We start from the raw sequence: 16,842 nt of genomic DNA, 5'->3' as shown, positions 1-16,842 counted from the left end.
TATCTTTAAGCATATGATTTTGGTTGAATAACTATGTTAATCTGCAGGTTAATAAAGCTAAATTTCTGTTCTGATTCACCTAATCGTTTTGGGGCATAAATTGAAGTGGTAAAGGCTATGTACAATGGTCGAGATTATATGCTACATGTTTGTGCGTTTGTAACTTCTTATGGATGTATACATGTTTGGATTCAGAATTCTAACTGCACTTAATGATTCATATTTAATGTTGACGGATGCTCTTCAGTATTAACGTGATGTTTTATATGAAATATTCTAAGTTATGGACTTTTCCTAACTTAGGAGATTGAAGAAGAATTAAAGTGGTACTCGATCTCTTCAGACTTGTACTTCGAATTCATTTCTGATATTTAGTGTTGGCACGATTTTAAGTTGTTTAGATTGAAATAATTCAATGCATGTTGATATGGTTTGGAAATTTTGATTTGAGTGTGAAGAAGTCGATCACATGTATATATTTATCTTTTTGTTTTATTTCTTAGGAACTTAGAAACCAAAAGTTGAATCCCCCCTTTTTATGATTGTAAATTTGTAGATAAATACTTGTTAATACTTGTTTTATTAATTACTAATTTAAATTGACCTTTTTGTTTAGGTGTACCTTACAATCCCCGGACTGAACGATCCCTGCTTATCCTATACTAACAACTACATTTTGCAGGGTTAAATGTGAGGCTATTTTAGCCGCATCACTGTGCTACTACCACAAACTCTTTATCTACCCCTTGATGGTAGAGAGATGATATGTAATGACCCTTTCTGGCTTTCGATGAATGATAGTTACCCTATTTGGGTTTGTTAAAAAAAAAAAAAAAAAAATTGTTCTCATGTTATGCTAACTACTATGCCTCAAAAATATTAACGCTAATAGAGTCTGAAAACATCTACTTCGAGCCTGAAAATGAGGTAATCACGTTTTTGTTTTCTTTTCTTCAGGTTGGATTCTCTAGCTATATGAAAACATACATACGCATAGCTTGACGAGGATATCCACACTTGACGAATTTAGCTGTTTATAAACTAGCTTCGAGTAAACTAGACTCAATGACGCTCACTAAAAACTAGAAGCATAGCTCCCTAACAAAGTAGGGAATTATTTTAATCAAAAAGACTAAACTAAAATAGAGGGCCAAGATCAAAAACTCAGCCCAAAACTAATAGCCCCCACAACCCAAGAGAAGGCCTGACTCAGGCCCAACAAGAAAGCCTAACCTGAGCCCAAATTCAATCTCCAGCTACACTGTTCGTCGACCGTCGCTACCCAGCGCTAGACTTCGCCACTGCAAACCAACGCCGGACTTCGCTGCCTCAATCCCACGCCAGACCTCACCACCGATCCAGAGCCAGACCTTGTGGCCTCAATTCCCCGCTAGACTCACCACCGCGCCCACGTCGAAGCCCAAAGGAGCCAGGCGGCTTCGAAACCAGCCTCCCAAGATGCAACCGATCCTGGAGGTGCCCCGACGAAGCCAACCCACTCCATGCCGCCGCCAACCTCGCTCCAGATTTCGTCTGATGCTCATCGTCAGACCATCAAGCCAAACCACATCCCACAAGACTCATGCAAATAGTGATCAAACACCCATCCGACAGCAACCCATTAACGACATGGCGGACTGACGCCGACCATGAGCGCCGCCGGACGAGGAGGACGTCGCAAACCCTAGACCAAGCCGGCCAAGTTTTTTGGAGCTCGAGATGGACTTGTCGTTTATAGCTTCTGCTATAGAAGATTATAAAATTGAGTTTTGCAAGGTTCGAAAAACCATAACATGAGAACAATTGAAAATGATGAATGCTAAAAAAGAAAGTGTTAGGGTTTAAAGATGATTGAAATGATTAAGCTTCAAGTTTAAATACGTGTTCTACAGGAAATAAGAAAACAAATTATAATTTTTAATAAGACACTATCCTTTATTGTAATTTTATTATAGGGTATTTTGATCTTTCAATAAATCAGAAAGTTGTAGGGTGAACAAAGTAGTTCGTAAGGTGGCAATAGCTGCATTCTTTATTTTCGCTACACGTATTAATGGGCCGCATATCCGTTAACAACCTGTTAGTTAACAGGCGGAAACGGGCTGTACGAAAGAACTGATCGAGCCCCTCGCTCGCTCACAGAACCACACTTCCTCGTCTCGTCGAGTTTGAATCTCAATTTCTCTTCTCAACCTCACTTCCTCAATTCCTCTACCTAAACGTCGTCGCTTCCTGAAGGATTTCTCTTTCGATACTCCAACGCCATTGCTGAAGCCCTAAACTCGACCACTTCAGTCTTCAGGTACCGCACAATTCGATATTGTATTACAACTCGATGGTTTGTTCTTTTCTAATTTGGGTTCGAATTCGTTGACCCCTTGAGGCTTTACTTACTTGCCTGACTTGATTGGTATTGTAATGGCGCTGAATCGATGTGGGTTTTGTATTGGAATTTTGAGCAAGTAGTTGATGTTAGCTGGTTTAGAGTTTAGATAGATTTGTGGGTTTTTGTTGTGATATTTCTGACAAACCTGATGTTAGCTTGGGGTAAATGAGGTGTCGTTTCTCTTTGTTTTCGGATTCTTGGGTGAGTTTTCTGAATTGGGTTCTGTTTGCCTCTGTATTTTATTGCTGCAAAAATTTCTGTGTTATAGGTTGCTTAGCAATTCGAAATGGGTTTTCTTGGGTGAGTTTTCTGAATTGGGTTCTGTTTGCCTCTAGAAACCAATAGAGGTACAGTTTAGAGTATGGAAAGATGCAATATGGTGTTACTATTATGCACCTTGATTCTAAGATTTGTTATTCCTTAAGCTTGTCCCAGTGGGGCAAGATCAGCATTTGGTTCTGAATTAGATCTCAAATGTATCTGAGTCAACATATAGTTCCATTTCGACATCTTACAGGTTTTCAGTTCATAAGATTAATTGGACTTAAACTGTGACAGAGTAAAGGCTTCATATGTTTACCACACTTCCAAAAGGTCGGTGTGTAGGTCAAGACCAATAGAGTATGCCAGAAAGAAACAACAATAATTTCTTCAACCCTTAGTCCTTCTTAATTTGGGTGCTTTACTTTGGATTGAGGAGGCTATGGAGCCTAAAGTGGCTGAGCACAAATATATAAGTGGATTTGGGTTTTTTATAGAGGTTTCTGTAGTTTTTTCTTCACTTCTTTGTTGGTGCTTTGTTGCCCGTTCTCTTTGAGACCTGCACATTTTTTTTTGGTCATTTTCAACACCCAAAGAGCCTCTGCATTTCTTCCTTTAGCTGAACTGGCCTCTGCCTCTTTTTTCTGGTTTGTAAACCCTCTGCTTTAACTCTATTAATGGAAGTGTTTAAGTATTAGACTTGTTTTCTGTTAATGAAATAATTTTTACTAAATATCTTGGTTTCCCATTGCATTGCTATTTTGTTGTTGTACGTTTGTAAATTTTTTTCTTGAAACAAGAATTTATGGAAAGGAGAAGAGAAGTTTACATTTGCTTAGTTTGATAAGTGTAAGTACCTAAAGCAGAGTGAAAGAAATGTGGTTTTATTATAAGTTGGATGATGCCACCATGCCCACTTTTCAATTGTTTCGTACATGGCCAACATATGCTTGATTATGAGGGTACACATAATTCTTTGGAAGCACTTTGACAGATTCTTTGCACTATTTGAATGATCTTGAATTGACATTTTTTTTTTTTTTTTTAACTTCAACCATGCACCAACACCGAACTGATTTGGAGCAACTCACTGAAGACGTGTTGGATTTGACATTGCACGGACAAAGCCAAACCAACTAAAGATTTTTTTTTTTAGTTTCATGTAATGATTTGCTTTGAATTTGTAATACTTTAGTTTGTTCAATTTGAAAGAATTAAGGTTTGGATGTGTATAATCACCATGTAATTTTTCAGTCTTTATAAGTTTTTTTTTTGTTTGTTTTCCTTTTCATTGTTGTATTGTTATCGAGATGCAATATTTACATTGAAATGTCACTCGAAAATCCCAATGCTCTACTCAACCAAATGAAGGTTGTACTGAGTTCGTCTGCTACTTTCTAGTTTCTAGGTGAAATAAAGTCATTGCTTGGAGTATCTCAGAGGAAGCAATTATGTCGTTCATGAAAGGAGATTTACTTACTAAAACCAGAAAGCTGGTCAAAGGCTTGGCCAAGGCTGAGCCTGTTTGGTACAAAGCCATGGAACAGTTTGTCCCTCTCTCTCTCTCTCTTTCTTTCTTTCTTTCTTCCACTATTTTGTGATTCTTGAAACTCTTGCGCTTTGTGTATTTAATTATGATATTTTGGAATTTTCAGAGCACCACCTCCAACATTTCCTCGTGCTGATGCAATTCAGAGGATCGCTCTCCCAGAGGATGTTTACATAAAAAGTTTTTTAAGAAGCATCCAGATTCCAAACATGAAGATGCAATCAAGTATAGCATATCCTTAATTTTTTGTTAACAAATTTTCCTTGTGTCTTGCTCCCTTCATTTCATGTACTATCACCCTATTAGTGTGCAGTATGTGTGATTATATGAGTTGTGTCCTCCTCATAAATTACAATTGGGTGCTGTGGTAATTCAGAAATTGATGCTCACATTAACCTAACTCTGGCATTATGTTTGAACAGGTTTTCTGCTTTTGATCCTGCTCCAGCCCGTATATTTGGTTGTCGGGTGCTTGAGTTGAAGGAGCAGGGGGTTTCTGAACAGGAAGCAATGGCGGTGGCTGATGTATGTATATGAATCTCCTTTGTTTGAATATATGCTCCTCTTTATTGCTTCTGACAGTTGTTTCCTGGTGTCTTCTAGATGGAATACAGGGCAGAGATAAAGGCAAAGAAGAAGGCATATGTTGCGTTGAAGAAAATTGCACGTCAACAAGGAAAGAGGCCTCCTCCCAACCCATATCCCAATGTTGTCAAGGAGATACAAGCTGAGGAGAAGAAGTATGTCTATGACCGTTTTTACAATCCAAGAATTCGCCAGATTTTAAGGAAACTGCAAGAGGAAAAGGCAGTTGAGGATCAGGACAGAATGAGAGGGGGTTGGGGTGGCGGTGGCGGTGGTGTTGGTGGTGGTGGTTGGGGAAGCAGTGGCGGTGGCGGCGGCGGCGGCGGCGGCGGCGGCATGGGTGGCGGTGGTGGTTGGGGAAGCAGTGGCAGTGCTGGAGCTGGCATGGGTGGCAGTGGTTGGAGAAGCAGTGGCGGTGGCAGTGGCAGTGGTGGTTGGGGTGGCCGGTAACATTTTAAGCTTCATCAGTTGAGATTGGTTAGTTAGCCTCCTGAGATTTCTTCCAAATATTTTTTTTTCAAGTATTTGTCCTTGCATATTTTAAGGTTGTAAAATGGTAAGACTCTTGTGAATGAATCATTTCACATGGTATTGCATTGTTGGTCCACATGCCTTGCGTGCTTTAAAGTAAGAAAAAAGAAATGTGGATTTCATAGATTGCTGGTTGCAGCAAGCTTTCAGAAGATCATGGGAGTTTTCTGCAAGAAAAAATGGATTACTATTAGATTCGAGGCCAGTGTTCAAATTTCCTTTCGGTTTACTCTATTGTAAGAAATAATTATACTACAAGATCAATATAGAATAAAATTTTGAGATCGGATTTGTTTGACTGCTGTGTTTGTTCATCTTCATTTCCTCTCTCTTTTACTTTGTCAGATGGATGCAAGTTCTAAGCAGCTATTGACTCTCATCTATCCAATCAACCATTTAATGTGTCTAATGAATGTAAGGATTCCATGAAAAGCTGCTCTTCCTTCAACAAATTTTTTGACAGTCTTTGAAAGTTGTTGAATTTGAAGACGTGCACATGCATAGATCAGATTTTTTTTTTCTTAGATTGAATCCCGGACACCAACTTGTATTTTGACTTTCATGAATCAAAGGAACAGGGGTTGTGTTCAACCCCAAGTTTTTCACCATATCAGTTATCTCCTATATACATATATAGGGGAAATGATCATTTACCCGATTTTAGGCTAAAAATTGCCCACTTGCTCCACCAACTGTTTTTTAATCCCATTTACCCAAAACACTCGAAGGGATTATTTTCCCTTTACCCAATTAATTCTTTTTAATTTTTTTGAGACTTTTTTGCCTTCTCCTTCTTTTTCACTTAGAGGGAGAAGTCATCCTCCACCTTGCCGGCCTCCGGTGACCAGTGGCAGGGCGACCGGTGACGGGAATCCGACGACCGGTGACGGGAATCCGGCGACCGGTCCCTAATAATATCTAGTAACCATAGTATTGCCCCCTAGTATTCATATTATTGCCCCCAATAATCATATTATTGCCTCCCAAAAATCATATTATTGCCGTCCAGTGAATTGTATGAACTCCCAAAACCAAAATGAATACACTACAGGCACAATTGATTAATTTATAATCATATTATTGGCCCCCAATAATCATATTATTGCCTCCCAATAATCATATTATTGCCCCCCAATACAAAGTCCAATGTCTCTACTGCCTCCCAATAGACCACCAAAAATGCACATTTTTGTAGGATTCACAGATAATTTGACTTTAATACACAGAAAACAACAGGTAACTTATCAAAACACCACACTATATCCTTGTCCCTCATATCAAACACAGATAATTTGACTTTAATACAAAGAAAACAACAGGTAACTTATCAAAACACCACACTATATCCTTGTCCCTCATATCAAAGTCTACTAGGGGCCAATAATGTGTCTACTGCCCCCAGTAGACCATCAAACAAATCCCACAGTTACATTGGAATTCCTTCCTCATTCCCGGGTTCACAGTGTACAAAAAAAAAAAAATGATATGGGCACCCAAGAGTGTGAAGCCGGCCCCTCCTCCTCCTCTGCCGGTTCCTTGTAATTGAAACCCAGAATCCACATTCTGATCAACAATAAATTGGTCAACCTTCACTTGGATCAAATTTTGATTGGGGATCATCCGATCCAAACCCACATCGGTCTCCTCTTTAGAACCAAACGACTGTTTCGACAATGGCTCTCCTACTGGAAACTAAACTGGAACTCACACCTGAGTTCCTAGGCACCGGAATAGCCGATAAGAACGACGTCACCGACAAAGGCAGCGCTGGTGAGACCTCTGAAGCTTTTCGTCACCGCTTCTTTTCTTCATCATCGTCGTTGTCTTCGTCTAGAAGGGAGCAGCGATTTCCTGCATCACGGAGATCTCCATGACGCCGAGATCTTCATCCCCAATCGGCCGCCTCATCGATTAACGTCAATTCGTCGTCCGGTGCAGACGATGGTGAACTCGCATCTTCGAGACCGATGGTGGTTGGTGGACTCGGCATCTTCGTGGCTTATTGTGGTCGTTGAGTCGGCTTGGCAGGGGAAGGAAGAGAGAGAGAGAGAGAGAGAGAGAGAGAGAGAGAGAGAGAGAGAGAGAGAGAGAGAGAGAGGAGAGAGAGAGAGAGAGAGAGAGAGAGAGAGAGAGAGAGAGAGAGAGAGAGAGAGAGAGAATATGAGGGCAATACTGTCAAATACTGTTAGATTGGGTAAATAGGGTTAAAAAACTCTTAGTGGAGTAAGTGAGCAATTTTTAGTCTAAAATTAGGTAAGTGATCACGGCCTCATATATGTATATATATATTTTTGGTGTAATTTTCTCCTATATTTCTGTGGATAGGGAATTATATGTTGGACCTCTAAAAGACAAACAACTACCTTCAGGGGTTGTCAAGCTTGATATGCGTGTCAATAAGTTTTTCTTTTCTTTATATTATAATTTAATCTGATTTTTGTTCAGTCTTTTAAGGATTAATTAGAAGATATTTCCAAAACTATGAATCTATTTTCGTGTTTACACCTAATTATTAAATCTTTGCATTTGCATACTTTAAAAATCTGCTAATAGTCAAGGGCATTTTTGTCATTTCATCAACATTTCATCACCGTGAGTGTTTATGTTGTGGCTCAAACCTGAAAACCCTTGTTCGCTAATGCACACTAGGATCAATGGGTTGCTGTGATTGAATCGTTTGGTTAACATATATGCTTTGATAATAATAATATATTGCTTCAAAAATTAGTGTATTGTAATTTTAGTGTTTTGTTGAATATTTTTCCAACCTCCTAATATTTGATAATTTTGAAAGAAATTTTTTTTTTAAAGTAAATGTTAAAAATCATAAATTCACTGAAGCAACGAAAATGTCCTTAAATTATTAGTGGTCAGGTTATCAAAATATTAACGGAATGAAACCTAAAATATGCAAATGTAAAAATTTAATAGTTGGCTATGAAAATATAAATAGTCTTGTGGTTTGGGAAGTATTTGTTATTAATACTTCTTTTTATTTCTTTCCAATTTGCCAAAAAGCAAACTACAAACATCCCCTCGTCTTTTTTACTTTGTAGTTTGCCTTTCTTTTCATTAATTGACTATCATGGGCATGATTGCCTATTTGTTGTATCTATATCATTATAGAACTCTTTTCTCAATAAAAGTGGGCGTGAAAAGACATGAAGACTCTCGTACCATAACAAATTTCAACTTGACTATGTTTACAAAATGACCATAGTTTTAGACCCTCTGAACAAAGTAACAGACTCAGATGGACAACACCGAGACACGGTGTGGTTCTTACAGCTTCAAACTCTTGCACTGAGAACTCTTTTCTCAATAAAAGTGGGCGTGAAAAGACATGAAGACTCTCTTACCATAACAAATTTCAACTTGACTATGTTTATAAAATGGCCATAGTTTTTAGACCCTCCGAACAAAGTAACAGACTCAAATGGACGGCACCGAGACACGGTGTGGTTCTTACGGCGACAAACTCTTGCACTCTAAAAAAAGATTACACGAGGACCAAAAAAATAAAAAATAAAAAAGTCACTGCAGGATTTGTAAGAACTTGTTTTATGTGTTAGTGGTTGACAATTGCTTAATTTACTAGGAAGTAGAAACAAGCTGAAGACAATTGCTTAACCTATAACATTCCTAATTAATTTTGCTCCAGTGAGTTCTGAGTATCTTCATTCCAAAAGAAGCATAAAAAAACTAAATAAATAAAAGAGAGGATTATGTTGATGAATTTGGAGCAAGAAACTGTCTTCTATTGATGTGATCAAAAGGGGGTATTCAAGTTTTACAGAGAATTAGACAAAGCTGATTGGGCTACTCAGGTTTCAGCTGTACACAAGCTTGTCTCCAGCATCTGAACACCACCTCAGAGACCTTCTCATCATCTGGCAATGAAACAATTTTTCTGGTATGTCAATATTTGCCTAGGGATTTGATCTACTTCAAGTTCCTGATTAACTATTTCTCAATCATTCTCAAGCATGTGATGATTAGTATAACTATATTGCATACCTTCCAAAAGTGAATATACATCCGACGCGATGAAACTTGATGAAGCTCCATATATTCCATTTATCTTTTGGTGGCCAGATTTGTGAAGTTCCCCAATGATTCTCTCTTTAACATTAGCACCTTTTCCATTCGAAGGAGCTCTTGCTATCCAAATTGCAGGAGTATAAGTTTCCATTTTCCATCACCTGCCATTTCTCACATTGTGAAGTAGGGACTCGGTTTGTCCATTTTCACCATAGGCTTTCTTGGTGTTGACTTTGTCCAGTCTAGCTTTGCGGACAGCATGTTGTATTTGTTTTTCATGCTCTTTGAGCATCTCCTCAAGGTTTCCCCCAGGGGGCATCAGCGGTCCAGAGTAGTGGATCCGGTTCTTCTTGGTAGCATAACCCTGATGCAACAAGAGAAGTGATTTAGTAATGTCCGTGAGTCAACTTTAAAGATAAAATAATGAACAATGACAATAATTCCTTTACCCTTGCTGAATCCTTTCCAGATGAGTGTTCATCCTTTCTCTGTGAAGACTTTGGCCTATTCAGAAATTGAAGGGACCAATCGTGTTTTGCAGAGGAATTCCCGTCATCTAAATGATTATATCTGGTGTTAATACGCTCCTCTGGCCAGTGTGGATTTGCAGTAGTTTCTACAGCACCACCAAATCGCGAATCACTTCGAACTGAAGCTGAACTGGAAAATCTGGAAGATTGGGCTGCTCCACCATTCATATATGAGTTCTGCCTCCTCAACTCTGCACCATTCTTGGACTGGCCTCGCATTTCCATATTCCGTGTAGATCCATATGCACTTGGGTGCATTGAATGGCCTGAATGGGAGAAGCCATTTGATGTGGCTCCTTTGGGAGGTTCAAGAGGAAAGCCAGAGCCACTATCCTCTTCAGGAATGTACTTCTCGCTGATGCTTTTTGGCTTATGTTGCCCTTGTTGGTTCTAATTAAAAAATGAAACAAAAGATAAATAAATCGAACGTAAATCAGTAAATCAATGACAGTGATTCAAGTTAGGGCACTTTCACATGATGAAATAATTACAAAATTAAAATAATGATACCTCTGTTGATTCCTGCCCAGCAGTGCCAACTGGTGCTGGCACAGCCTTTGATTCTTTGGAACTCCCTCCATGTCCTTTACCACCAGATGCTCTTCGCCTGGTTTATAGATGGACAAATCAGTTCTCAATTTTCTAAACAAGATATAGCAAATCAACTCAAGCCAAGAATAACAATAACCAGCCTAATATATGCATATATAAAGGTAATATACACACAGAATTACAAGCATATCCATTCTCTTCAAATAGTGAAACTAGGATTTCGCTTTTCTACAAGAAAAGTAGAAAGAAAAGCACTCTACAATGTAAAACAAAACAGCAATCTCTCTCTTTGCAGTTGTAGTGACCTCAATGTTCCAAGGCATCATAGCTACAGATAACAAAGCCTCTGTATCTTATCAACAACAAAGCCTTGTAGTACTGATTTCCAGAAAAATGTGATGGGCATAAACTAATATAAAATAACAGCTTTTGCTAGAAAACAAGACAGAGCACAACAGGACAAAATTTGCCAGGAAAAAAAGGCTTGAAAATACTTGTAGAATTGAGAAATGGCTTACCTTCTAGCTTCCTCATCTCGGAGCTTGGCATCGAACTCTTTGCTCGGTGGGTACTTGGGCAAAGTTGAAGGATCACAGGGAAGCGGCATAGACGTGAAGAACTGGAAGAAAAAAAATTAAAAAAAAATAAAACATAAATAAAACCAGAAGATCAAACTTCCAGAACTAGCGATAACCGATAAGGTTACCCATACATCCCAACCGCCATTAAAATACCAAAAGGAAATGCAGAATGGCTATTTGCAAATCATTAGCTGTACTTCTAGATGGAAGGCCAAGATGTCTACCGGACAATATGATCTCTTTTTCAACATACCGTGGTATTTACAGTTTCGTTTAACAATTGTCTAGCAATTTTAAGCAAACCTTAATTAAAATACGGAAAATCAGCTTTCCATTTAAGTAACGACTAGGATTGATATGTCAGTACTCAGCTCCAACAACTGATACTTAATATATCATTGAAGCTACAGCAAAGACAAGAAGTATATTGTTCTTCTCATTTTTTTAACTCTATATTCTTTCAATTTGACACTTATAAAAAAAAAGAAAAAAAAGAAAGAAAAAAAAAGCAGACATTAAAGTTTCAAATAGCAAAGAAAGCCCATGATTACCTCACTCTGAAGTGCAGAAGAAGCTGTTCCACGACGGTCAGGTTCTACTGCCAGAAGAACCTCCAATAGGGCCATTGCTGAGCGCGGAAAATCTTTGAAGGTCTCTGCAACACAACGCTTGTATGGTTGTGTTGGTTTAAAGATCGTTGCATGTGGCAATTTTGATCTCTTCCAGTATTCCTCAGAAGGTGACCCGCAGAGCTTAAATATCTTATGTAGTTGCTCCACCTGTAAACATAAACAATAAGATTTGAACTAAATTAGCCAAGATGTCCACATAATTTCTTCCATTGTTGTGCTAGAGCACAAATGATTAACTAAACAAAAATCACAGATGGTCATTCAGTTATGACCCATTCGATACTAAACTCAGTACGTTTTAAAAAATATCACTTAACTCACTCACATTTAAATTTGTCTTTCACATAACTCACTGTCGTTAAATCTCCCGTTAGAAGTCGTTAAAGTTCAGGGTATATTTGTCTAAATACTGAAAAAATCATTTCCAACTTGAATTTTTTTTTTTTTTTTCCAAATTAAATTTCAATTTTCAAAATTCCTTTTACACTAGAAATGTTCAGAAACTATAAGAAAAATTTAAAGAAGAAAATCTAATAACTTCAGAAAATAAAAATTTCAAGTTAAAAATGTATTTTTTAGTGTTTAGACAAATATATTATCAACTTTAACAGCTTCTAACTATGGATTTAATGATAGTGAGTTAAGAGTAAGATAATGTTGAATGTGAGTGAGTTAAGTAATATTTTTTAAAAGTCAGTGAGTTAAGTGTCGAACACATCAAAACTCAGTGACCATTAGTGATTTTTTGCTATTTATTCTTAGTGAAAACAGGTATATATTTTAAATGTTCCAAGTTGAAGCACATATTAATCAATTATTTTTTTGGTGCGCTTTAAGTCCACATGTGAGAAATGAAAAGCAAACAAACAAATATATATATATATATATATATATATATGTAGTGGTATGAAAGTGTGTGTGGTTGTTAATATCATGATCATAAAAAGGCTGGGAAGAGTACCTCTGTTCTTCCAGGCATGATAGGCTTCCCATGAAACAATTCTGCAAGAATGCAACCAGAACTCCACAAATCCACAGAAACCCCATAGTCTGTAGAGCCAAGCAAAAGTTCAGGTGGTCGGTACCACAGGGTTACCACACGACTAGTCAGAGGCTGCTTTTGACGAGGTTGGTAAAAGGTTGCTAGACCAAAGTCAGCGATCTTTAGGTTGCCATAATTGTCGATCAAAAGATTTGATCCCTTGATGTCACGGTGCAAAATACCATGACTGTGACAATGTTCAAGTCCACGAAGAAGCTGTTGCATGTAACATTTGATCTGCAGGCCGGAGGCAAACATGTAACAAAGGAAATATAGTCAAACGTTTTGCTATTGTATATAAATAAGATTATTGAAATTAACTCAGCTGCTCCATGATACAAATGAATCAAATTGACAGCTAATACAGCATCCCAGGGTGCTGTAAACAACAATAATATTCCTGCAAATGATGAGGAGTTTATTTTCCTTTAGGTTATGGTCTTTCTATTTGAATGGTTTCCTTTTCCAGATAATAAAGTATTCAGCACCAAACACAAAAAACTGATGTGCAATGACATTTTAGGAAAAATGGTTACAGTTCCACCAAAGTTAAGAACCAGACAATCATGTTTGCAAATAGAAGGAAAACTTTAAGGACCTTCATACTGAGTTTTCCTGATGATTGTATTGTGTGATACCTCTCAACCTCAACATGAAAGTCAGCTCATAAAGGGTTCTGGGAGCTAGAAGCACAGTTCAAATTGGTGATTCATAAACTTACATTATCCATTAGTCACAGAAAGATTTTCTTAAAAATTTGCAGATGTAATTTGCAGTACACATATTGAGTCCTCTCTCAGTTCATTTATATGTTTTCTTAGGGTTAGAAATTGTGGTGATACTTATGTCAGTTTTATATTGTCATGTCAGTTGTGAGCTTAACAAACTTCTTCATAACTTTATGCTCAAAATCCATACACAAAATGTTATTCTTAGTATAAACTTTTACTATGTCACACTTAAATCTGACTGGCAAAGCAAGTACCTGTGCTTCAGTGAACTTGATCCCAGGTCTTGATGCAATCCCTGCAAGATCATGCTCCATATATTCAAATACAAGGTATAAGCTGCCCGAAACCCTTGATGTAATCAGACCTTCAAGCTTCATGATATTGGGGTGATCAAGCCTGCGCAAAATAAGAATTTCTCTCGACATAAATCGTACACTTTCTGGATCCATATTGGCAAATCGCACCTTCTTTAATGCAACTATTTTGTTTGATTCAAGATCACGGGCTCTGTACACACTGCTGTAAGTTCCTTGTCCAATCTGCAGTATTGACAAAATTTAAAATCTATAATTTAAATAGAAAAGGAATAAAGGAAAGGTCATAAATGTGGATACTAACTAAATAAAGAGAATAAATTGTCAAAGCGGACTCCTTGTCCGCCTCCCTGTATCTCGATTTTTGCTTTTTTAATAAAAAGCTGTTTCTTCTCAAAAAAAAAAATTGTCAAAAAAATTGCTTAGCTAAAAGTCGGGACCTAGAGGTTAACAGATAAAATATTAGCAACCAACAGATGAATCTACAAATGAATATGACTGGTAGAATCAAATCTAGTATGAGTGCTTGTCTTTTTGAACTCATTTCATTTCTTTGTTTTACAAATGTTTTTCTCTATGTGGTGGAGGAAGCCTTTTATTAGAGTTCAGTTGCTCAACTATTATGAATAGCCACCATTTGCTGATTGATATGTGACTCTTTGTCTCTCAAAGTCAGAAGAAAGGTATGCTTACAGAAAGTGGGACCAAAAATGAATTCAGAGATTATACAAATTTCTTGGAGCCATAAACTGTTAACACATACATTTCTGGTACATTACCAAATCAGATATATACAGTGTAACATTCTCCAACGAGTGCATAGGGTACAAAAGAATCTATATATGTAATAATATATTTATTTATGCACTTCAGAGTGTATTGATTGTTCACTCTGGAAATAAAACAATGACAAAGGTGGATAATTTTTTACATCTTAGTTCCATGGAGTTCTCAGTGTAGGTATCAACACAAGTGAGAATCAATAGAATCTATTAGTAGTTGAAGCTTGCTACCTCATTCAGGAGAAGTTTCTACTGTTAATTAGTTTATTGAAGTAAGATCGCATCTTAACCCCTTTGACCTGACTAGATATGTTTGCTCTCAGGATGTACATGCATATCTATGGAATAGTAGAATGATCTTTCGACAGAAACGTACGTGCATTTCATTTAAGTAAACAAATGAGATCTTTTTAGTGTTTTTCCTTTTCTTAAGCATGTGTATTGTGAAAAAAACTAAATGCCTTATCCATTGCTAGAAATATTTGCAAGATGTTTATTTCTACTAATAAATTAACTCAGTGCCATTATGTTCAAGAAAAATCAGCACATTTGGTCTTGGTACAATCTTGAACACAACTCCCCAATATTAACCCCAAAGTTTTAGTTTAAAAAGTAAATGAAACATATCAAATATTGAGTTAAACATAGGTTTCACAATACCTAAACTACTAAACAAGGAGATAAAAATAATGAATAAGAAGATGCAAAATGAAGAAGCAATTGAACAAACCTTGTCCAGTTTTTCAAATGAATCTGCCTTGCGAGGCACCCACCCACTGATTGCTTCTCCTGCCACTGCAGTGAGCCAAGAAGGCCATCCAGCAACAACTTGTGCTCCTCTTTCTCCATGTGTTATGCTAGTTATTCTATTTAGCCCAGATGGGAATGTCGGAGCACTTGCCCCTGCTTTGGTAACCCCAACCCCGATCTTCTTCTCCCCTTCATCTGATGAAATGGGAGTCGACCCTGCATTGTCCTCGGTGCGATGATTGGTTATCAACCGTGTAGTTGCATCATTTCCACCAGCATCTACCCCGACGGCTGCTCCATCTAATTCCTTTGACAACTTATTTGATTTTAATTCTTTGTCCCTACGATGATTCTTCAAAACATATTGATTGGCTAATAGCCCTTTCGAGCAAATGCATCCCATAATTCTACTAGACAGTTCGTATTCCAACCAGAAAGAAGTGAGCAAAAATAATCCTCTAGTTGCCAACGCAAAATGCCATATCTCATTGCAGCATTAAGCTATAATTTCAGAATCAGTTGATAAAACACAATCCCAGATCACCCAATCAAAGGTTTCAACCAAGAAAGAACAAAGTTAAAAGATCCCAGAGGCTAAAGGCAGATCCGCAATTCAATGGAATGGCGAAGATTCACAAATCAGAAGAAGAAGAAAGGGGAATATTGTTGTCGAGTGGGGATCAGAATAACCAAACCTGAAGAATGCAGAATGTGGTAGGCTCCGGAATTTTCTGGGCGGAATGTGTTTTGAGCCCACAAATAGAACAGGACAGGACTTGGAAATACCAATGTGGGTTGTGACAGACAAGCAACAAACAGATTGAGGATTCTAGAAAAGAGAGATTCCGGAGAGAGCGAGCGAGCTATTTTAGGATCTGGGTGGACCTAGAATTACGAACAGCCAAGAAACCCAACTCTTCACACAAGTAGAGAGAGAGAGCCTCTTGCTTCGCGGCTATGCCCTCTCTCTTTGCTCTTAACTTTCATCCAAACCGTTTTAACCAATTATTTTAGTTATTGTAACAAACACAGCCTTCCCATGAGTGGAAGAAAAGCTACAGCCAATGAGCCATTAGATAGAGACTAGAGAATCGAGTACGACGCAAGCAGAGGAGGCCTCGCACGCCACGCGCACCTTTCAATGCTTACGATATAATGCAAAATATTAATTCATTCAGCAGAATCATCATATTCTGCAATACTCCGAGTAGTGCTTCTAAAGTCTTTGGCAAATTTGACTGATTTTATAGATAAATCTCTAGTTCTCTACTACTCTAAAGTTGGGCCAAAAATATAGAATGTCCAAAACCCCTTCAACAGTAGACTATGTCATTTTTTTTTTTTTTGAAAGGGGTTTGGAACCCAGCCTAGCTGGGAGGCTCAGCCCCACGCCCGGTTCTATTTATTAAATTAATAGTAGAATTTTGCATCGGGGGGGACATAAAACCTGAACCCCGAGCTACAGTAGAACAGTTGCAATAATCCTCATAGAGAACATCCTGAATGATTGCAGGTGTCTCATCTAACCATACATCATCAATGAAACCATTACTAGCAAGGTGAGCAAGCCTATCC

General features: G+C 37.9%; 1 protein-coding gene and 1 pseudogene across 1 annotated transcript; one reads left to right on the top strand and one right to left on the bottom strand.

Annotated features, from left to right (window-relative positions):
* Positions 1-2,081: 2,081 nt before the first annotated feature.
* LOC112180568 lies at positions 2,082-5,610 on the top strand (annotated as a pseudogene).
* Positions 5,611-9,035: 3,425 nt separating this feature from the next.
* On the bottom strand, positions 9,036-16,432 carry LOC112179855 (probable serine/threonine-protein kinase At1g09600). The gene is made up of 9 exons (XM_024318346.2): positions 15,248-16,432; positions 13,676-13,960; positions 12,610-12,927; positions 11,568-11,795; positions 10,954-11,054; positions 10,394-10,490; positions 9,803-10,273; positions 9,330-9,717; positions 9,036-9,202 (listed from the first exon to the last, which is right to left on the bottom strand). Exons 1-8 carry the CDS (start codon positions 15,668-15,670, stop codon positions 9,511-9,513), a joined length of 2,130 nt encoding a protein of 709 aa, XP_024174114.1. The 5' UTR covers positions 15,671-16,432; the 3' UTR covers positions 9,036-9,202; positions 9,330-9,510.
* Between the last annotated feature and the right edge of the window lie 410 nt (positions 16,433-16,842).

Source organism: Rosa chinensis, chromosome 7 (assembly GCF_002994745.2).
Source record: "Rosa chinensis cultivar Old Blush chromosome 7, RchiOBHm-V2, whole genome shotgun sequence".
NCBI classification, from domain to species: domain Eukaryota; kingdom Viridiplantae; phylum Streptophyta; class Magnoliopsida; order Rosales; family Rosaceae; genus Rosa; species Rosa chinensis.
This window is presented reverse-complemented; position numbering and strand designations above follow the sequence as displayed.